At 41.3% G+C, this 23,968-nt stretch overlaps 1 protein-coding gene across 2 annotated transcripts in view; it reads right to left on the bottom strand.

Moving 5' to 3' along the window:
• The window catches only part of LOC146704810 (cGMP-inhibited 3',5'-cyclic phosphodiesterase 3A-like), an 85,855-nt gene that overhangs the window by 14,106 nt on the left and 47,781 nt on the right, over positions 1 to 23,968 (bottom strand). The window contains exons 3-9 of one of the 2 annotated variants that reach the window (XM_085462199.1): positions 13,165 to 13,425; positions 11,136 to 11,293; positions 2,759 to 2,832; positions 1,053 to 1,201; positions 791 to 928; positions 478 to 589; positions 144 to 257 (exon numbers count right to left, since the gene is read on the bottom strand). In XM_085462199.1, coding sequence (XP_085318325.1) covers positions 144 to 257; positions 478 to 589; positions 791 to 928; positions 1,053 to 1,201; positions 2,759 to 2,832; positions 11,136 to 11,293; positions 13,165 to 13,425 — 1,006 coding nt within the window. The remainder of the gene's footprint in view (positions 1 to 143; positions 258 to 477; positions 590 to 790; positions 929 to 1,052; positions 1,202 to 2,758; positions 2,833 to 11,135; positions 11,294 to 13,164; positions 13,426 to 23,968) is intronic. The other variant, XM_085462200.1, reaches the window with a different exon arrangement.

Below are 23,968 nucleotides of genomic sequence, written 5' to 3'. Positions count from 1 at the left end.
AAGCGCCAAAAAGTACAGTAGAGCAAATATTGTTCTTATTTAAAAACTTGACAACAAGTTTTGCATACTTTTATGGACTGATGGATACACATACACACCTGTCAGGACATCAGCTGTCAGCATGCATGCACTGATGGACATACCTGAGTCACTGGCAGAGCCGTGGTCAGTCATGAGGCTGGGCAGGCCAGGCACAGGCTGCGTGGTGAGGTACCAGACTGCGTGAAGCACATCTGTGGCATGGACCCTGTTGTGATCTGGATTAGAGAAGATAACAAGTCTGCTCAGTGTGTGTGATCGTCTCCACCAGGGTGCAGTGTTGGGCTGCTAATGTCTGTTCAATTAAACTTCAAGGCAGTGCAGAGTACTAATGCTGCATAGATTGCTCAACATTTCCATCTAGTGGCTGCTTTCATCCTTGCAACGAGTAATCTGAAGCAAAGTGAAAAACAAAAGCAGGAAGATGCTCGAGCTTACATGGTATGTCTCTGTAACCATTCTCAAGGGCATGGAAGTAGTTCATGAATTCTTTTACGGGGATCTTAAAAGTCTGAAACAGGCCAGTGTCCTCAAAGAGCCTATATGATACCTGAAAGATAAAATATATATATATATATCAGACCCCATGGACATCACCAGATCCAGATATATTAAATATAACAAAAGTGTTCAATAAATGTGTAAAACTGAAAAATGTAATGAAAAAAATTAAAAGACAGTGTTATAAATAGTAAAGTATGCTACTGTTTTGTAATATAAAATAATTTGTCACTTTGACACTCTGGCGGACCTGACTGAGGATTCGTCCACATTTCCCATTGGTCTTCTCTATCAAGGTGAAGATGGGGAAGTTCCAATTGTTCAGCTGACTCATCAGAGGTTCCAGGCCCTCCATTATTAAAGGCTCTGGTGCCAAGATTGGTTTGTCCTGCGTGAGTAACAAATGGTCAAAAGACGTGAAAACAATAAGGAAAATATTACATAAGGAGTACATGTTCCTGTTTTATTAGCAGTACTAATGTGACTGAGACAGCTGCTTTGGCCCGCCTTACCTCCGGAGGTATTAGTGCATGGAGGATGACATTCTGGGAGTTTTTTCCTTCTTCTGCATCGTCCTCTGTATGTGCTACATCACTGCTGTCACTGTGGTTGGCTTCGTGGGTGCTGTCATAGTCTGATGACACAACCACTTGGTCCTCTGCTGGTGTAAGAAAAACAAAGAGATGTCACACTGCGGCCTCGGGAGAAAATCCACTGTTAATCTTCTTAAACTGATGCATATCACTAGGTTTCTTGGAGTATGTGGATTTACGTCTTCTCTATATCCACTTCCTTTAATCCTGGCTTGTTGTAATAGGTTATTTTCTGCAGGTCCCATAGAAAGTCACTGCTGCCTTCATTAACACTCAAAGATCCCCGATTGCTGCCTCTCACGTGACTGAAAGCAAGTTTTAATAGTGAGTCTGCTTGGAGGTGCTACTTTATAAAGCAGCACACTTAGTTCTTTCTACAGAAACTTATATGTGCTCATGTTGAGTGCTGCTCACAAACTTTAGGAGCAGTAGAATAAACAACATTGTAGTACATTTTTAACAAGAATGAACCAGCTCAGCAACAACAAAAGAGCCGAAAGACCACAGAAGACAAAAAATGCACGATGACAGAATTATTTCCATAGTTAGAAAAAACTATTTCACAGCATTTAACCGAGTTGAGAGCACTCTCAATGAGGTAGGCGTATCATCGTCTACAATCAAGGTCTACAACCAAGAGACGCCTTCATAAATACAGAGGGTTTACAACAAAGTAAAAACCACTGGTTATGCTCAAGAACAAGAATTTCAGATGAACCCAAGATTAATGATGGGAGGATAAAAATATGGTCGAGAGAAACAGCTCGTGATTTGAAGCAAACCGAGGTATATGTCAAACATGGTGGAGGCAGTGTTATGGCTTGGGCATTTATAGCTGCCAGTGGAACCGGGTCACTCATCGTTGATGATGATGTGACTGCTGATACGAGCAGCAGGAGGAATTCTGATGTGTAGGGAGCTATATAGATTCAGCCAAACTGATTGGACAGCTCTTCACTGTGCAAAAGCAACCCAAGAGTTTCTATAGGCAAAAAAACCCCCAAGTCAGTCATTGGCCAAGTCAGTCACCTGATCTCAGCCCAACGGAGCATGCTTTTCAGTTGTCAAATACAAAACTTGATGCAGGAAGATCCACAAATAAGAAGCACCAGGTGTTCTCAATGAGGGAAGCAAGAATTTGGCGATGACAATGTGTTTTAGACTTTATGCATCCATTAATGTATAAAATTATGTTAATTTGTCGAGTTAATTTTGAGCTTCTTAAAATGCAGACTGTGTGTGAAAATAGCTGTAATTATTAAACAGTTGATGAAAAGTGGTTGTTAAACCCCTTGAATTAATGCTGAAGTTTGCACTTCTATCACATTGTGACTGTTTGAATTCAAAACCACTGTGATGGTGTAGAGAGGCAACTAACTGTATGAGATACTGCAGAGGTAGTGTTCCTTTATCATCAACACAAACTCATTACTCGAGTCATTTGTTTGGGGTTTTCTGTGCGTGTTTACTATATATATCAATCTCCCATATCAGCTGAGTGCAATGGAAACAAACAGTCTCAAAGAGAGAGAAACAAAAGCGATTCAGTGTTTATGCCAGCAAACGTAACACAAACACTCTTCCCATGCTGCTTTGCGGGAATGCTAGAAAGACTGGGGGCATACCTGAACGTGGTATCCTGTCTCCCTTGTCTAAAGAGCCCTCACCGTGGTTCAGTCTGATGTATGGTCTCCCACAACTGTAGAAAAGAGGGGATTCACTGTTAGTTAAATAAAAGAGTTTCTATTTATCTCAGATGTGCATTCCTAACTACTGCGTGTGGATATACTTGAGTTACAATCACACTCTAGTGACCTGTATCTTTTTGAGCAGATGACGATAACATGAAATTTTTATTCCTTTGATTTAATTATTTGATTATTATCAGAATGCAAATAATTCCACACCATTCACAGCAGTTCAAAGTTAACAGGCAAAACACATGGAAGATAAATACAGAATATATGTATTAGTCTATCTGCGGCTCTGCTAAAGAAGTGTGAATATCGCCGTTCGCCACATCTGTCTTCGATGTGTAAACAGTCAGAAGAAGTTGTCAAGTAGGGAAAAAAAAGAACTTAATGGGGTTCCTACTGTGCAGCCCCCACACGAAAACAGCCGTTGCACACTTGCTTCAAGAAAATACGTAGTAATGAATCTAATGGATGCGCACATTAACACAATGCAACTGGAATAAACAACAAAGCAAACTCCAAACGCTGGCATTGTTATGAATGATTCATTAGAAACTGAGCCCACCCTCTTTGAGATTTATGACAGACCAGTGTCGGCCTCAACAACAACTCACTTTCTCAGTCTCAGATGAAAACATTCCCATCTGATGACTGGCTTTATAAATCAAACAGCAAATGTTATCTTCTGTGGAAAGAACTGGCCTTTACTGGTCAGTTAGCTGTGTGACACCACGGGGAGCCTCCCAGACTTTTCCCAACAGATTTTCCGTGTTTCTCCACTGAGGCCACTGTCAGGCTGTAGGTGGTTCCAATTAAAATACCTCTCCCTAAATGTTGTAAAACCTGCCTACTCGGAGCAGGAAATGCCTGCCGTTAGAGCATGGTGTCACAGGGAGCACAAAGGCCTGTAGTGTGTCTATCTCCTCCTGATAAAGTGTTTCTGGAACACTTTTGAGCTGTACCCACCCAGCATAATGCTCCTAAGGCCCCAACAAAGGGAGTTCTGTTGTGTTTGTACGGCCAGGTTGGACCACTGTGTCTAATGCCTAGCAGGTGTGGAATATAAAATAGTTTGATAGTTTGGCGGTTGAACAGTTAGTACATTATTGTCAGGGGGGTCTGGGCAGGCAGCAGCACTTGGCTTAAAAGGTTTACTTTTAATGAAAGTTGAAGAACTGGCAGACACTTTTCCTATTCTGCTAATGCAGCAGAATAACCTCGGCTACTGACATTGAGCCTTGAGCACAAAATGTAAATAAGGAGGCCGGTCATTTTCAGTCGAGGAATCTGCCAATCATATATCAAGTGGCTCTGCTTTTATCTCTCGCTCTCTCACTCACGCAGAAACTATGTACACATGATACACACTCCACTTTCATTTTGCTATCATGTTCTATGCTAGAAATAACATTTATATACCAGTAGTAAGAATTTACTTTGCCTTTTGGGAGAACGCAACTGTCAGCTGTAAACACATTTGCTGTGTGGAGTCAACAGACACCATCCTATAGTGTGGTTTTATTGAGGAATTCAAAGTGGAATTTAGTTACATTTAGCCAAAGGTTTTAAGGTTGCGGTTTCTCTAATACAACAATGTCGCTATCTGCAATTCTGTAACCTTAACCACCTAAAGATTGAAAAATATTTCTGTGTAGAGCGATGAGTCTTACAGAAAAATAAACGCACCGAGGGCTTCAAATCAATTTCAATATGTGGTAGTGTGTAAATGATTATTCTACACAAGCTCATTGTTGGTAAGAACAAAAAAGAAATACAGTTTTTCCAAAATATCTCCCCTGTTTTCAAAAAACAGGAAATTTAACATGCATCATACAGTGAATTTTAGATTTAAAAAATGACACGCGCTATATTTCAATCAACTAACCACACAACTTCTTTTGGTTCTTCTTAGTACAACTGCTCGTGTCCTTTTTTCATTATGTCATTGTGCTCTAAAATCAGTTTTATGGATCAGGCGCAGTTTTGTCTCATCATCAAGGTCAAGGTTGGTTTCTTGCCTTATAACATACATAATTTTCAAAGTCATAAAAAAAAAAAAAAATTGCTCTTCATCTCTAAACCAAAAGGCACTTGGCACTCACTCTGTAACTATGATGCTTAATCAAGCAAATGTAATTCAGTTTAAATTGCAGCCCTGCCTGCTTTTCCTCATTTTTGAGGACTTCTTCTTGTATGGCCTGAGCCGTGCCGTAAGCTCCGGCTGGCCTCAGCCTGCTAACCTTTCCGCTGCAGATTTTTTACTCAGCCACTTGCAGCAGGTTGACAGATTACCTTTGGTTCAGAGCCACGACGGACAGTGCCAAAGCCACGATAAACACCGCAGCTATTATTTCTGCTTCCAGTAATCTACCTACTCTCGAGCCAGATGACGTGAAGAAGATAACAACACAGTGGCTGGGGCTGAGGGAAATGGAAGGCATTCAATTGGGCCCTTTAAACAGGGTCTATCTGATAAAAAAAAAAAAAAAGGTGATAATGTAGCTTTGAAGTTGGTGTTATTCCTTCTTAACAGTGTACGTCATTGAAGGCTGACATGATGGAAAAACGAGGGAGGGGGAAAAAAAGAAGCCTAATGTCCTAATTAAGATTGTGCAGATTTGATGATGGAGTAGAGAGAAGGCAATTGAAGCCATGTGTTCATTTTCGCCCAACCTCCCTTCCATGTGTTCGCTCTCTCTCGCCTTCCCTCTTTCCCAACACTCTGTGTGAGGATGTATCAGGAATGATTAGTGGTGGTGTGTCAGTGATGTGAAAGGAAATTCATAGGCTTCTGGTCTTGGCCAGACACTCTAACAAATACAGTTTAGAGTACATAAATTACCAAAAACACTCCTTATTACTCCCTAACATGTGTGATTTAGGTGTCAAAGCCTACTTGAGAAATGACGTGTTGGCAGGTTGCTGCTTGCTAAGAGACCATCAAAGGTCGGATCCCAAACACAGCAAGTTGTTTTCAGTCAGCATGGGCTCTGGTTAAGTGTCTTTCAGCTAAACACCGAAGCCTTACCAGCCCTGTTTGATTATTTCAGGCATCTGGATAAGAGCTAGATGCCTACAATGCATTTAACTGAAGTGCTGCTCAGAAAAGAGCCCTCTCCACTGCTGTGAACGAAACCTGGAAAATCTCTGTGTTTTCCCATTGTTTCCGGACCGTGTAAGCCAGAAGAAGCAGCTGTATCTAAGAGTGCGAGTGTGTGAGTTAATTGTGGTGTTCTCGTGACTGGGGAGAGAACCAGGTATTTGTTTACACTCAGTAAGTGGCCTTAGCTGGGGCATGCTGCTGGGCTGCGCTAAGATATAAGACCAGGCAACGGGGCTTTGTGTACAGAAGCTTTGTGTTCAAGTATCACACTGTCACTGTGCAAACAGGACCAAACACGACGCTGGCAGGCGCAGGCTACGCAGGTCTTTGGAGGGCTGAAGGCACAAAAGAAAGCAGTGCAAAGAGTTTAATGCAGTAAAAAAAGAACTTAAGGCTTTCTAATATAGATTGATTATTACAATAAGCCTCCACTCAGACTTTTGTTAGAGCTTTTAAAAAGAGGCACAAGGTTCATTTTTGTAGAAAAATATACACAATACAACATCTAACCCTAAATACTATGAGCATCACTCTGACACCATATCAGCCAGGACTCCTTTGCAAAGTCTTTCCATAAGAGTATGGAACTTGGACAACAACACAATTTTAACTGTTTTTGCCTCCTTCCACCATCGCAGTGGATTTTAAGGTGTGATTGAAGTGCAGAGTTTCAGCTTTAATTCAAGGAGTTTAACAAAAATTTACCTTTAAGGTATTACAGTAATTTTTAGACATAGTCCTGAATATAATTTCGGGAATACTTATGGGTCTTTGGCAAAGAATTTCTAATGGGATCTCTGTTGGAATTAATTAAGTAAGTAAGTAAAGAAAGCCAGTTTGGTCATGGAACATGAGTTTAACGACCACAAACTGAAATAAAAACTGTGGGTTTGTTTACCACGAGGTGAAGACACAGCATTGCCGACTAGACTTTTTCTCCAAGGTATAAAAAAATGTAAAAAACTACCTTGGAAACAGCACACATGTGGTTTTTATGGAAAACGCTTACTTTTACAGTACGACCATTATCATTAGATAGCTTCACTTAACAAATCTTAAAGCAAAAAACTTAACAATACACAACTAAAGTCTGGCTGGTATCACTTGCTAACGACAACATGGATGAAATCACTTGAGCCAGGGTACCTGCCCTCATTAGCCACGACTTGTACACCTGATTGAACATCGATGCCCTGTGATTGCTATTGTTTCATGCTACTCTAAAATATATATATATGTATATATATATATATAAAAACACCCAGCACGCCCCTGCGGGCGGTTTATCCTTCAAGCTCGGGTCCTCTACCAGAGGCCTGGGAGCTTGAGGGTCCTGCGCAGTATCTTAGCTGTTCCCAGGACTGCGCTCTTCTGGACAGAGATCTCCGATGTTGTTCCCGGGATCTGCTGGAGCCACTCGCCTAGCTTGGGAGTCACCGCACCTAGTGCTCCGATTACCACGGGGACCACCGTTACCTTCACCCTCCACATCCTCTCGAGCTCTTCTCTGAGCCCTTGGTATTTCTTCAGCTTCTCGTGTTCCTTCTTCCTGATATTGCTGTCATTCGGAACCGCTACATCGATCACTACGGCCGTCTTCTTCTGTTTGTCTACCACCACTATGTCCGGTTGGTTAGCCACCACCATTTTGTCCGTCTGTATCTGGAAGTCCCACAGGATCTTAGCTCGGTCATTCTCCACCACCCTTGGGGGCATCTCCCATTTTGACCTCGGGACTTCCAGGTTATACTCGGCACAGATGTTCCTGTACACTATGCCGGCCACTTGGTTATGGCGTTCCATGTATGCCTTGCCTGCTAGCATCTTGCACCCTGCTGTTATGTGCTGGATTGTCTCTGGGGCATCTTTACACAGCCTGCACCTGGGGTCTTGCCTGGTGTGATAGACCCCAGCCTCTATGGATCTTGTACTCAGAGCTTGTTCTTGTGCTGCCATGATTAGTGCCTCTGTGCTGTCTTTCAGTCCAGCTTTGTCCAGCCACTGGTAGGATTTCTGGATATCAGCCACCTCCTCTATCTGCCGGTGGTACATACCGTGCAGGGGCCTGTCCTTCCATGATGGTTCCTCGTTTCCCTCCTCTTTCTTGGGTTTCTGCTGCCTGAGGTATTCACTGAGCACTCGGTCAGTTGGGGCCATCTTCCCAATGTATTCTTGGATGTTCGTTGTCTCATCCTGGACTGTGGTGCTGACACTCACCAGTCCCCGGCCCCCTTCCTTCCTCTTAGCGTACAGCCTCAGGGTGCTGGACTTGGGGTGAAACCCTCCATGCATGGTAAGGAGCTTTCTTGTCTTTATGTCAGTGGCTTCTATCTCCTCCTTTGGCCAGCCTATTACCCCAGCAGGGTACCTGATCACGGGCAGGGCGTACGTGTTGATGGCCCGGATCTTGTTCTTACCATTCAGCTGACTCCTCAGGACTTGCCTGACCCTCTGCAGGTACTTGGTGGTTGCAGCCTTTCTAGCAGCCTCTTCATGGTTCCCATTTGCCTGCGGGATCCCCAGGTACTTGTAACTGTCCTCTATGTCTGCAATGTTGCCTTCTGGTAGTTCAATCCCCTCAGTTATGACTACCTTCCCTCTCTTTGATACCATCCGACTACACTTCTCCAGTCCGAACGACATTCCAATGTCATTGCTGTATAGCCTGGTAGTGTGGATCAGTGAATCGATGTCTCGTTCACTCTTGGCATACAGCTTGATGTCATCCATGTACAGGAGGTGGCTGACAACTGCTCCGTTCCGTAGTCGGTATCCGTAGCCAGTCTTGTTAATGATCTCACTGAGGGGGTTCAGGCCTATGCAGAACAGCAGTGGGGACAGAGCATCTCCTTGGTAGATCCCGCACTTGATGGTGACTTGTGCTATGGGCTTGGAGTTGGCCTCTAGTGTTGTACGCCACATCCCCATTGAGTTCCTGATGAAGGCTCTTAGGGTCCCATTGATCTTGTACAATTCTAGGCATTCCAGTATCCAGCTGTGGGGCATTGAGTCATAGGCCTTCTTGTAATCAATCCAGGCAGTGCACAGGTTGGTCAGTCTGGTCTTGCAGTCTCGGCTGATTGTTCTGTCTACCAGTAGCTGGTGTTTTGCGCCTCTGGTATTCTTGCCAATTCCTTTCTGTGTCCCGCTCATGTATTGACCCATGTGCCTGTTCATCTTAGCCGATATGATGCCTGACAGGAGCTTCCATGTAGTACTGAGGCAGGTTATTGGTCGGTAGTTGGAGGGTACCGGTCCCTTCTTGGGGTCCTTGGGGATCAGGACCGTCCGGCCTTCAGTTAGCCATTCCGGGTGTCTCTCGTTAACTAGCAGCTGGTTAGCAGCACAAATGAACCAGCTGCTAGTTATATATATATATATATATATATATATATATATATATATATATATATATATATATATATATATATATCTCAAAGACCATTGGAGCTCTTCTGAAAGCATATTTTTTTTAACCATCCACACAAAATGAGTTTCTAAATTCATCTGCGAGTGAAATAGGCCATGCAGTTGCAGAGTCATGCCTCATTTTACATCTGCAACATTTAGTCCAAACAATTGTTAAAATAGGTTTTGAGGGAGTTCGCAGAAGTAGCGAGGTCGCTTTTACCTGAAGCTTTGCTGACTGTAAGTATGTAAGTGAGCTGATTCAAATCTCTGCACTTGGAAGCTGTAATTTTGGAAAAAAAAATCTTCATGTATTAATTTGGGGTTTTGTTAGAATACGAGCCATAAATACATAGAGATACATTTACCGCTGCTCTTTATTTTTAACACGGGCTAATGAATGCTAATGAACAATGCAAAGGTTATCCTGAGCTGAAGTTGTATTCTCTGAATCTATGCTGGCAGTTTTCAGTGAATCTTAGAATCATCAGACGTAGCTGTCGTAAATTCTCCCACTTATTAATATTTCAGATATTAGATCAGACAAATGTTCTTATGCAGCATTTGAGAATTGCATATACATAAACCCTACTTTCCCCGTTGGTTGGTACACTACAGGAAACTGAGACTGCTTTGAAATCCAGGGACACCCGGAAGCTTTGGTACTTGCAGACAAACGCCACAAACTGGATGGGAAGAGACTGAATAAGGTGGATGAAACACTAATAGACTCTTTCTTGTTGAGGCATATTTAATATTTTAAAATCAGAGCGTATGTGCTGTCTAGTGCTGCTTTTGCGTCACAGAAATACTGTATGCATGAAAACTCATGCGAGCATGCACAGCTGAAAAATTTCAAGCTGAAACTCCTTTGAAATTCATGAAAAAAGCATAATTTCCCCTGTGCTGCTCTAAGATAATCCAAACATAATGTTACAGTAATCACAAAGTAATTGTAAGGAATGCTATCTCTGCACTGATCACAGTAAATTGTGCTTAAACAATTCACTTAGTAACCACAACAGCTTTAATACATGTGGATCCTGTGTTTATTCAAGATTTGATGCAACAATGTGATTTAGTGGGGGAAAAAAACCAAGAGGAAAAAAACAGAAAAACCTAGCACTTCCCATCAGATTCACTGCATCTGCTTTAGTACTGTATGCAAACAAATGCTTATCAGGACTTATGTAACCTCTAACTTTCTCCATCCTGCATCATATTTCTCCTAAAAAGTACAAAAAGCTTGAAAACACCTCCATAAAACCACACACTGTCTATTCTATGAAAGGCTCACAGATCGACTTTGGAGCCATGATACTTCTGTGTAGCGTGAGCCTTGTGCTATCTTCAGCACTAATGTGCTCAGGGTTGATGTGCGTCTTAGTTATTCAGGTTAATGCGTTCGCCTGTGGGGCATATTTCCATTCTGGCTCCCACTGCACACACATCCTTTTCTGAACTGTGCCACTGCTTTTCACTGACACTGATGGCTTTAGTATGACTACAGCCATAATGCTGAAAAACCCAATATCCTTCAGAGTGATTCGCATTGTAGGAGCCCTCCTTAGTGTGTTTGTGCCTCAGTCGTGTATATCTATAGTACAATAGGACTTATTCTATTCCTATTCCTTTATTTAAAAATCTAACAAAATTCCCAACAGGGATTTGAAAAAGCAAGCCATAAGGTGTAAGTGGAACTACATCTGCCAAATCTTGAACAAAGTAACCAAAGTGACTAAAACCTGGGGTCTAAAAATACAGGAGGTGCATGTGAAACAGCTGTGGCTCAGGTACCTGCACGTGAGTGCTTCATGATAGGGTTTGATGCTGGCGCTGCGGTCCCTTCGCACGGGTCCCGGCTCAATTGTGGGAAGTCCTGTGGCAGAGGTGGTGGTGGTCCACGTGGAAGAGATCCTCCTCAGAAGGCCGGGGTGGAGGCTCCGCCTCAGACGCTGCACAAAATGCACAGTACAGATACACAGTTAACCACCCCGGAAACCTATCTTATCACTTGTTGTTTAATAAAAATCGAAATCAGTGAGTGGCCGCAGGGTCAGAAAACATGACTATTTGCTTTTGTATTAAATAGATAAAAGCTTTAAAAATACTCCCACCTGTAAGATAAAGTTAATGCTTGTTTGCTTTGTCTCCAGGCAAATAAATCATCTGGATGAGATTGTTGTTTTTTCTGCACTTGGCCAATCTGAAACAAATGACGCTGGTGATAACCTGGAACATTTTTCACAATCTGCCTCGCTGGATCCAAGGAGAATAAACCCCGCATCGGACATTAGCAGGCAGCTGTGGCTCTATATAGCACTGTGCAGATGCCTTTCATCATATAGGCTTTAGCCTCTCTGCTTCTTATTCTCTCTGTAAGTCTCTTTTGTCTTGTTCTGTCAGTCACAGGCTTTCTATGTCTATTCTCTCTATTCTTCCTTCCCTGGGATTCCCAGTCTGTGCCCGTGCAATGCCTCCATCTGCTCTGTGCCATGCAGTCATTTGGCACAGCAGCTCTAAACATGGCAGACTCTCTTTCTCCGTCCTCTGCAGAGTGACCTACTAAAGATTGCCTTAGAATCCTGAATGAGCCCATTCACAACAAGGCTTCATATGCTGAGTGCTAGGACACACAAACTCATGTACAGCATTAGGAGCCATGTATCTCACTTACATTACCTTTAGAGCTTTGATGTAACCTTAGTTCCATTCACACAAATTTAAAAGAAAATCTTGTTTCTGCTATGAATACAACCATATTTACCATTTTTTCTATCATCAAAAATCTATGTTTTTCCAATGGTAAAATTGTGCAAGGCTGTAATTTTAAATTTCCATAAAGAAAGCCCTATCACGTTAAAACCAAAAACAGAAATACATGGCACAGAAACACACACAGCAGTGTCGACATTTCATCATTTGTATAACCGTTTAAGAGGGCAGAGTGAGTTTCAACATTTAACAAGTAGTTATTTGTTTTGTCATTCATGGTTTTTTTTTGTAGCCCTTTCAATGGAGTTGCCATTTTGCAATGGAGACAGAGAACATGCCTGTGTTGGACAGAAAATGAGCTTGGAAAACCTTCACTCCTGTTATTCTCCTCCTGGGCAGGCAGAACTGGGCACATTGTCCCTCGGGGGAGGAAAGTCTTAATGAGCACAGTTTCGCAGGCTACTCCACAGGTGCAGTTCATCTTGACTACTTTTCCACAGTTCAGATGATGTAAACGTGCACCTGTCAGACCAGCGACGTGACAACACTTTCCACAACGGCCAGAACAGGTATCGCATAGCTGGACGGTCATGGAGGAGGTCCAGGTTTGCTTACACGCTTGTCGGTCTTTGCAGCCTTTAGAGGAATACATTCACCTCCATGTCGCCTCTCCTCTTCTACTCCGCTCCTCACATTCGTGCGCACACACTCTGTATGGCTCTGCACATCTGTCATGTTGACACAGCTGCAGCTATGAAGGGAAGAACAGTGCTCCAAGCGCTCTATTTTTCTTCACTCAACTCTACAAAAATACTCCTTCATTTGATGCTAAAAGTTCTGAGAGCAGGAAGCACTCATTAGCTGAAACATGGGCTAAAAGATTAACATGTGTGGGGAGTGCTGTGTGGTATATAAATCATTTGGCCTTAATAAGGTGGACCACATTTCCATCCAAGGAATATTTCACTGTTTCCAAATAAAATTATTTTGTTTCAGCCTCTTGACTACTTCTGATTAACACGTTTGACTTTTCTTTTAAGGATGAAAAATATCCCTTCTTTCATCTTTGGTTCCAAGGGCTACATTTCTTTGTGTTAACTCATTTTGTTACCTTGTGGATGGATGTCTTCTCTCCTTTCTCAGGTACCTCCTCTGAGTCAGAGCAGGTGTAGACATCGCTGGGGTTATGCAGGGGGGCAGGGCGTGGCCGGTGCAGGGGCTGGAAAGTGAGCTGGGTGGTAAGCATGTTGCTGACGGCCCGCAGCGACGTGCAGGTGTTGGGTGGGAGAGAGGGGTCAGCCAGCAGGTCTGTAATTAGTCCATGGGCTTCTCCCATCACTGCTATGTCCACCATGACAGTTGTGCCTGATGACTGTAGGATGACAAGGAGACAACGAAGAGTTAATCATCATTGCAACAGTAGCTGATGTGAGCTGATGCTAATTAACGGCTGAGTCTGATAGCGGCCGTGTTCCGCTTCTCGATGGCAGGCATGAAGAGCGGGTGTGTAAACTATGTCAGCAGCTCCTTTCTGAGTATATAATGTGGTTAACTGTGACACCTGAATTTCTTTTGTTGTTTATGCTAAAGAACTGGTAGTCAAACTATGCTGAAGGTTAGATGGTGTTTTTACATTAAGACAATTTCTTTTTTAGTGACTACTTTTAGGATAAACTGGAACATTCTGTCATGGAATTCATGGACTGAGAAAAAACACTTCCAGAAATCATTGTCTGTGAACACAAGTCACAAAGATGAGACCATATGTGAACATGATTCAGAAACACTGTTTTTCTGGCCAAAACACACTTCAAAAGCCTTCATGTCTGGTGGCATGGGGGGTGTATTAGTGCCTATTCAGCTAGCTCATCTGGAAAGGGAGCAGTCTTTTTAAGGAAGGCCTTTCATATTTCAGCAAGACAATACTAAAGCACACATAAATCTTTCACCAAGTGAAGACATTTTATGAGATGAAAAATCTAACATTTTTTCTTAAAATGGTAAATTGTCTCAGTTTAAACATAAACATTACATATAAACATTTTCTATGTTCCATTGTGAATAAAATGTGAGTTTATAAGATTTGCAAATTACGGCATTTTACACAGTGCCCTAAAACTTTTTTCGGAGTTGGGGTTATAAAACCTTTAAAAACTATAAGACCTGTAAGTCCTAGAATCAAAGGGAATCCATTGACATGCCAAATAATCACTGGATGTTATTTGGCCTGCCAGTGTCAGTGGCTAATATTTATCTGGGTGGCTGTAGCTCAGGTGGCAGAGCCGGTCAGCCAATAATCAGAAGGTTGGTGGTTCGATCCCAGGCTACCTCCTGGCTGCATGCCAAATATCCTTGGGCAAGATACTAACCCCATGTTGCCTACTGGTGGTGGTCAGATCGTTGTACAAGTTGTTATTCTAGCAATTTATGCTGTGGTATCTGTTGATTTTCAGTCTTGAATTCCAGTGCATCCTTAAGAATTTGAACTTTTAAATAAACAGTTTGGAATATATGAATGGCACGTCTTTATACAGCACTCTGCTAGTAGTCAAGTTACTTGAAAAAAGTAATCAGTAACCAATTACTGATTACTTCCCCAAAAAAGTAACCCCGTTACTTTACTGGTTACTTATTTTCAAAAGTAATTAATTACTTAGTTACTTAGTTACTTTTTAAAAACACGATTTACAACCTGAATAGGTGATAAAGCGATAGATCTTTCAGCCCAATTCTGCTTTTTGTGCATAATCCATCATACAAAATGTAATCAAATGGAAAAGTCCCTTTTTAAAACTTGTTTTATTAGTTTTAATCTTTTAACTTTATGCATCAAGCAAACATTTAATTATATGCAACATTCTCTGACTGGAAGATATTTGTTTAACATTTAAACCTATTTTCTGCACATTCCAGCACATATAATTTTTTTTTTTTTGCGTTTACACTCACTCTTTCAAATAGATGCAAGTAAAACACAGCAGAAAATAAATAAAGTCAAAGACTCAGCGGTCCTGTTGCTCTATTTTCACCTGTAAAGCAGGAGTGGCGTAGGCGGAGGTTTACACTGGTGCAGGTGTGCTGCAGCGGTTAGTTGAAGAATCCGCGAGTTTCTCTGTGAATTTCCCATTACGTGGTAGCGCACTCGGTGCTTGCTTGGAAGTTTAGGGGGTTTTTTTTCACTGTAAAAAGAAGTTTTCTTCCCACGCACAACGCTAATGGACGCTAATGTTTTTGTCACTTTTTATGGAATCAAACTTAAAGTAAGGTCAGTACTTCCACGCTTTAAACGCTGCACGCTCATACTCTCTCCTGCACTCGATATGTGATCCATTGTTGATCTGCACACAGCTGTTGCCACGAATAGCGCACTCGCTTACGTCACTGTCATGAGACATTCTGCAAAAAAATCACGGTTTTAGTAACGCAGTAACGCAGCGTTCCTACGGGAAAGTAACGGTAATCTAATTACCGTTTTTGCAATAGTAATCCCTTACTTTACTCGTTACTTGAAAAAAGTAATCGGATTACAGCAACGAGTTACAAGTAACGCGTTACTGCCCATCTCTGGTCATTAGACAACATTAATCTTTGGCTCTCTTCCATTGTGTCTTTGTCCTGTCATCCTCTCCTCTGCAGATAGCCACCCTCCCTGAGCCTAGTTCTTCTGCAGGTTTCTTCCTGTTAAAAGGGAGTTTTTCCTTCCCACTGTCTCCAAGGCATTTGCTCATATGCGTCATGTAATTGTTGGGGTTTTCTCTGTTTTGTTGTAGGGTCTTTACATTACAATATAAAGCGCCTTGAGGCAACGGTTGATTTGGCGCTACATAAATAAAACCGAGTTGAATTGATTTGATATGAATTGAATTCATGTCATGATGTTACTGTATGGTATATGTAAATGCAGTGTTGGTGGCTTGTGTGTGTGTTTCAGAAGTGACTAAATAGAAATTTGGGATTAAGTATATATTCAGGATTATGCATTTTAATTCAATGCTGTCTTTCTACGGGGCATTAAAACATGACTGAAAAATTAAATGAGACAACAATCTATGAATAAAATCTTAAGCATTAAAAATATACAGATCTTGATTTTCCTGCTTTCCAGTGGTGTCTGTGCATATAATCATTAAAAAAAATTATTAAAAAGTTCAAAGTCATCAATTGCTTTGTTCAACTTTTACAGCATATCTTTTATGTAGAGTGACGCTGCGAAATCCCTTGAAATGTGCATTTAGTTCAGGAAAAAACAACAACATCAGAAAACAAATTATACAAATGCTAAGTAGCCAATCGCATAAATAAACAAGATCCAAACCCAACACATAAAGATATAAAAACAAGAAATAGTCCTTTTTGTGCCACTATTAAGTATAGAAATATATTCAGTAGTAGTGTTAGACTTTGCCAGGGTTTGTTTTATAGCTGTGGTGTTACACAGGCACACATACAAACACGCAAACTTACATCCACTCATAGATCAAAGTCTTTATTTTTGCCTTATATGGCTCTTTTTAAAACATGAGAAGGAGGAGTACAGCGATGTACTTCACAGTAGTAGACCTCGATATTCTAGCAGCCTGTTAACTATCCGCATAACAACATAAGTTTGAAACACGTTCAGCACAGATGTGGATTACTTGATCCTTGTTGAATGGACTCATTAGCAGTGTCTCAAATAGAATCTGACCTTTGGCCTCCTCACTCCTGACCTCTCAGATGGCCAACAGCCATCGTCTGTTTCTGACCGTCTGCTGCACAGCTTTCAAGGCATCGGCGCTGCGCGAGTCAGCCTTGTTTTCACAGGGTAAAGTGAAAAGTTCACAACCCACTCTTAATTGCTGTGCCTTGAGCAGTTGAACAACCACAGCTAAACACAGGTCAGTCCTGGCTGCCAGCTAATTTATCTAATAAGCCCACGAGTTCCCTTTTCCCCCCAAAGAATGTTATCAGATTTTTTTCTCCCCCCAGTGTCCCATTCACTTTGACACCAGCTGCCGGGCACCCAGATTTATTTTATTTACACTGGCTAAGTAGCAAGCGGTTGACGTTAACAACACGTGTGTATACCTTTCATTCGTCTCCTCTTGTGGGAACAGAGAAGGTCTCGCATTTTGTTTTCCTAGTATCCTATCAGATAAGTTGGTGTATTTATACACGTTTTCCTGTTGGTCTGCAAGAATACAAAAGGCATGTGTTCTCTGAGTTTAAGCAAAGTCCTCCACATAGGGTGACCCACGCATGATGACACGCAGACATCCTCTAAAAGGCGAATGGAACACTTCTGGACAGATCATCGTTTATCCCCGCTGCCCTCTGTTGTCCCGCTCACATTTCCTATACTCTTTTACTTTACACTGCGAGCATGAGATGTAAACACCTGTCTTTCAGCTCATTTATTGCCTGATTTAAGAGTTCGCTAAATAGGGGGTTAAACAAAAGTATGGTGGCTGAAAAACATCTGGCTGGACAAAAACAACAGTGATCCTTAGGGGGTCTCAGTGGCTCCAAACGCACATGCACGTACACACGCAAACTCATCTGCTACTTCTGCAAACTCTGTCTTTTGTTTTCACGCGACAGCCGCAACTCCGAAGCGAAGTGAAAACATAAAGAAGGCACTAAAGTCTGATAAGTGAATACAGAGAGGGCATCATTTTAAGCATGCAATGCAAGGACAGATGAACACTCGGTAAGGAATATGAACACTGCATGACTAAGTGGCCATAAGAGGATGTTAATGATGAAAGCACCGGGTCTGAAACTGAACTTAGAGTAAGCAACTTAAAGCTAAGAGCAGGACATGAACATTCAAGCGTAGTGAAAGACTCCAGGTGCTGGGTTAGTGTTTGAGGTGGGAGTTTTTGGACACAGTGGAATTCGTAGTATTTCTATTACTCGAAAAGCTAGCGAAGCCTGTCTGCTATCCGGTTGTTCAGTCTGACGTCACTAGCCGTGTCTGGGTCTAAACTCCGCTGCAGGTCCATATATCAAACGATCACTATGGCATTACTGAGAGTTGAAAAACTGTCTAAAGTCTTTCATCTTTAATAAAATGATCAGCGTTCTGCTCTACCAGGTGTAACAATTGAGTTTGGCATCAAGGCATCCATGAAAACGGAATTTATGACATTTAACGGAGTTAGAAGTTAGCAGGGAGTTAGCTCGCTAGCTTCTATCTAAATACAATATAGCATGTCCTGACTGCGGGGTTTTGGAAACAAATTAAAACGTACAGCTCTGCTATCACTTCCAACATAAATGAAGACAGAAAACTAAACAGCAGTGACGTTTGTAGGGTTACTGAAGTTGGGCTAGCTGGTATATAATGATGTGCTACGTGACTGCTAGCGAAACAGCTATGTTAGCATAATATAAACAAGCTAACTTTTTTTTCCACTCGATAAAAGTTAACGTGAGTGTTCTCGGTGGTCAGGAACAAATGTAATCGCATGGCAGGATGCTGTAAAAGGACCAAACTTCAGCCAGGAGAACAACTGAGATAATCCATCCACAATACGAGGTTAGTCATTCATATACTGCTGCATGGGCTGGGCTGTAGTTACATCCTAAGGTTTTAAAAACTGAGCTTAAATAAATGATTAGCGGTAATAAAAGCCGAGGGAGGTCAACAGGGATCGCTGACTGTTTTAGGAGCTTTTTGAGATCAAATAGAAGAAAATACATAACATTAAACATGTTAACAACACAAAAGCCATATTAAAATCAGACTACTTTAGACCCGGAAGTAGGATTCGTCGCGTCATCACTGAACAACCGGATAACACTTAAGCCATTCCCTTGCTCTGTGAGACCTATATAAAATTTAGACATGAGGAGTTTAAACTTTGAGCTATTAAAAGCACATTGTAGGAAACATAAAGAATGTGAAATCCCAACTATCCCTGCCTTTCAGCTTTTACTTATGCCTCAAAAGATGCGTCTTGCCCAGAAAATACCTCCCGATGTTCCCAATGTTTCAACAGTCTGCAACATAACACTTGAGAATCATCAATGGATGTCCTGGAATAGATGACATTGTAAGTGAGTTATGTAATATCCAAAAATTATATAAGCACTTTGTGTAAAGGTTAGATGTTTGGTCTAATTCATAGGCAGGCTTCACTTGGAGACAGATGTGACCGCTACAAAATAGACCTTTCTTCACTTAGACACATGCGTGTTTGTAAACTAAATAATGATCAAATATATTCAAACAATGGGTTTTAACATTTAGGAATAGTACATCGTACATATGGTTATTCCTTTAAAAAAGAACTTATGCTATTCTCCTTCACAATTATTAAAAGTTTGAAATTTAGAAAAGTTTGCGCACTTGCTAAGAGATCAACAAGAAGGTACATGGTGTTATTAATTATTTAACAACACTGAGCCAAAAAGCAGAAGCACTGTGTGAAAAAATAAGTGCGCCCCATGATTCAGTAGTTTGTCTAACCGCTTTTACAAGCTGCAATAACTTAAAGTAATCATTTTCTATATGACTTTATCAGTCTCTCACGGTTGTGGAGGAATTTTGGCCCATTATTTTTCACAGTGTTGTTTCAGTTTAGTGAGGTTTACGGGTATTTGTTTACACATAGCTCTCTTAAGGTCAGCATTTCAATCAGGTTGAGGTCTGGACTTTGACTGGACCGTTGCAACACCTCGATTCTTCTCTTTTTCTGCCATTCTGTTGTAGATTTGCTGCTCTGCTTGGAATCATTGAGCATACATATCACAGCCTGGCTGCCTTAGTAATTTGAACACAAATCTTTTAATATGTCAAATAAAATCCTTACTAAGAATAATAACGATTTGTATTTACTAACATAGAGTTTCTCCAAGCGTTGCAGGGTCTGATCTTGGGATGGATTTGCTGGGACGTTCACGCCTTTGCTAGGATGTCCACTTATGGCATTGTGTTAACTAATTCAGTTGATTTTTGTTGAATAAATAATGAGACGGTGTAGTATGCTGTGTTTTGGAGTTGATTTGAGGCTGTATTTATCTCATTTTAAGACCCGCTAAAGACTTTCTTTTTTGCAGATTTTTTTAAATTATGTCCTGCTATGCAAAACCATAAAGAAGGTGTAATATTTTTTTAACCATGACTGTAAATGCAGCTTGCTAACGAAGTTTGCTGAAGTTAGCCAATTACTTTGCACTCCACTCTCGTCTAAATATGGCTACTCCCAGCTCTCAAAAGATCCTGTCAGCCATAATTATTTAAAAGTCCAAAAAACAGTGGGAGGCCTTGTGCTGGTTAAGCTCATCTTTTATTTACAGTCTATGTTAACTAAGTTAATTTTGCTGACTCGATAGTTGTTTAAAAATAAACAGAAAAGTTCAATTTAATCACAACAACAGTTGCCTCCAGGCTTGACAAACGTGGCTACACTCCTGCTTGTAGCTATAAAGCATGTTTTGCATTAACCTTTTACAAAAAGCTTGCTGATCTTAACCACCAATTTATCCTCCTAGTTTGATCACAAAATTACCAGAAATGTGTGCCCTATTAGTCACACACTCCGAACTGTTAGGGGGTTGACATGCTACATTAGGTAAACCTGACTACCATCATCAATAAACAGAATTTATGACTGCTCAAAAAGCTAAGTCATATACTAAACCATGCATGAACAGTCTGTTATGACATTGTACAATGAATAACAGCAGTGCACATGATCAATGGTCTTAATTGTTTATGTGAACACACTTTAGAACCGTACATCAATAGCCATGCCATAGATTAGCACCCGAGCAGCAGTTCATATAAACTAAACTGAGGGCCATTCAAAACAAACCAGCAATCATTCCTGAAGAGTGAGAGTCTGTTTTTTTTCCTCTGTACTAATATATGGCCTATACGCAATTGTGTAGGTAGGTTTAGCTGTAGAAATGTACCGCAAAATACAATGTGTTATTAGCGGATGCTTCTTAGTAGGGGTTAACCTGAAGATGACCTGACCTCACGATAAACAGTTAATTTAAAGGCCTATGACACTATGTTTAATTAATTTTAAATATATGCACAAACTGTACATTTTGGAGAATTAGCTGTTACAAACAACATTGCTGACCAGTGCAACCACCCAGAACAGTGGAAATATGATTACTGGTGTTCCTGCTGTGTCCCCATGTCTTTTGCCAAAAACTTTGAGGATGACAGATGAAATATACTCGGTGCAACAAACAAAATCCTAATCCTTCTGTCTAATGATGATTATTAATGGAATACACAGACAGGAAGGTCACATATTTGTAATTTTTGAGAGAGTCCACTTGATGCACCTTTAACCTCTCGGCTCACTCATCTAAACATACAGTCATCTGAGCCTCTAGTAAAGTAACAGTGATATGTGGGCCTCTGAAAATTGTGCAATGGTGAGAATATAATGTGTCCCAGAGGGAAGCTGAAGGTCCGGCAATAATGTAAGCAACTCTGCTTTTTCATAAGGTACATATACTGCAGAGCTTATTTTGCAATTAACCCCACGCAAAAAAAAAAATAAAGAAAAAAAAGAAAAATGGGAAGGGCAAGAATGTTCTGAGCAAGAAGCTGGGGAATATATCTGAAAATAATTTAGTGTGTTCCTTACTTTGACTTTATTTACCCAAAACTTTGACCACCTTTGAAATAATCATTACCATGCAGTTTTCAGTTTCAGCGGTAGCGCAGCTAATGTAATGGCCTTGATTGCATCTGTCGGGTTGGATTAGGCGAACAGAAGCTAGGGAGACGACGATGTTCTCTAGAATAACAGAGGAGTGATACAGTATGAATCACAGCATAAGGGTAACACAAAACTCCACTGAGACGCTCCGAAATCCCAGCCAAAGCTCGTGAAGCAGCACTACCCTTCTCACTTTCAGACCAACGCTCGGCCCCACTGCGACCCAACTCTCCTCACAAACCTTCCGACTGACTGAGCCAGGTCCCGGCTCTGCAGCCAGGGTACAATTACACGCTATTATATATTTTATTAAAACGTGGCTCGTCTGGGAGGTTGTACGAGGTGTCAAAACAAAACAAAAAAGCATAACTGCCTCATTTATGATTTACTGGGAAAGGTCAAGCCCACTGACCCTTCACATTTCTCTTCCACATATTTCATTGTGTATAATTCCAGCAAAGGAGCCCACTAATATAGCTAATATGCAAAAAACAGAAGCTGTGAGACAGAGTGGTAGAGGCAGAAGCTAAAAAAAGGATATATATATATATATATGTGTGTGTGTGTGTGTGTGTGTGTAAAACCAGAGGTTAATGTATTCATCATGAGCACATCAGTGCACACACTCATGTGTTTAGAGAATATGAGCAGATATACTAAAATTAAAAGTAATTTGAAAAAACTAAGTCTTAAAAGTGGCAATTCATCTATATTATTCCATTTTTTATTTATTTTTTTCAGGCATTGGATAGTCAAAAGCACAAGTAGTTCAGTGTTTTCATTCTATATCACCCTTAAATTCACTCTTGCCACAGGACACTGCGTGAGAGAAAATAATCTACTAGATTCTTATTATGGGACCAACCACAAAGACGTCAGAGAAATTTTCCAACTTCCAAACTTGCAGTTTCAAAAATGTTGATCAGTGTTTGAAGCGCTCACAGCGATTTCTGAAAAATCTTCTACATGACTGCGATGTCATGCTGTAATTTAGAATAACATCCACAAAATCTGGGCCTACAAGTACTCTTTTCTCCGATAATCTCCTCGGGTAATATTCCAAAACCGATGTATCTCCAAGTTGAATACAAATATTTAAAAAGCTCTTTTCCATACATAACTTCACTGTCAATTCCTAAGCTAAAACATCCACCGCAAGCTTTGCACGGGGGAAAAGAAAAAAAAGAAGAAGAAGAAGATGTGGTTTGGAAAATGAGCCTGCTAATGTGTGCATGTTGGCGAATGTGACGCAGTGGAGATCAATCAAGCGCTCCGGTTCTCTCTGTGTGATTTACACACGCTATGAGGTGCTATAGTGAAGTGCAACCGGCCTCTCTGACCGACAACGTGGTCCAAGACAGCGGAGCCAAGGGAAAATAGCCACAAGATGGAGAGAGATGCCAACATAAGCCCCGACTTCTTACATGTCTTGTCAGTCCTTGGACTATTACAGGATTCCACTGACGAATGCACTGCACTAGTCCAAATAAAAAAGACAGAACTGACCACTGAATCTAAATGGCAGCTAAGGGAATGCATCAATCAAAAAATATGTGCTCGCTGGCCTCGGACAATATTTTAAGAGGGTAGCATGCGATTGAAAATTTCTTCTCCGTGAGGGGAGCGGGATTTTACTGTAAGGCTGATTTTAGCAAAACTGCATTAGCTGTATCTCTTGTTAAATTATATGCTGTAATTTTCAAGTCTAATCCTGCTCTGTACAGTTTTTGACACTATCCCCCCACTCTGCCTTACCCTGAACTACAGCTTTTGCAACATCTGTTGCTACTCAAGCATACATCGTCAGCAAAGACACAGCGTCTATTTATTTCCAAAGGATATCCTCCTGATAGGAGACCATGCAGTACAGGACACACGCATAGTGTATACGGCCACGCCAGTGCCAAGGGCATTGTTTGTTATCCGTGTCCTCCAGAGTCCTGCCCTGTGGCACTGTAGCAACTCAATACATAAATTTAAACACACACATGCGCACACAAAGATGGAGATGGTACAGTAATGTCGAGGATGTGGCTGTGCCTGCCCTCTACAAGCTGCGTCCCCTACACTGAACTATTCCCTTGATCTTTGGTGGCTTTCGCAGCTCCTCAGAGCCAACTCACATGCACGCGTCCTTTAAACTAACAGTGCAACAAGGACACTGGTGGGAAGAGAAATGCTGTTTAAGCACTACTAAAATAAGTGGGTGTGAACAGGCCAGTTAGCGGTAGGGTTTATGGTGTT

This window comes from Copadichromis virginalis, linkage group LG7 (genome assembly GCF_057382275.1).
Source record: "Copadichromis virginalis isolate Kocher_CV1m ecotype Utaka linkage group LG7, C_Virginalis_male_GT1.1, whole genome shotgun sequence".
NCBI lineage: Eukaryota > Metazoa > Chordata > Actinopteri > Cichliformes > Cichlidae > Copadichromis > Copadichromis virginalis.
The sequence above is the reverse complement of the archived record's forward strand: the minus strand, read 5'-3'. Positions and strand labels throughout refer to the sequence as shown.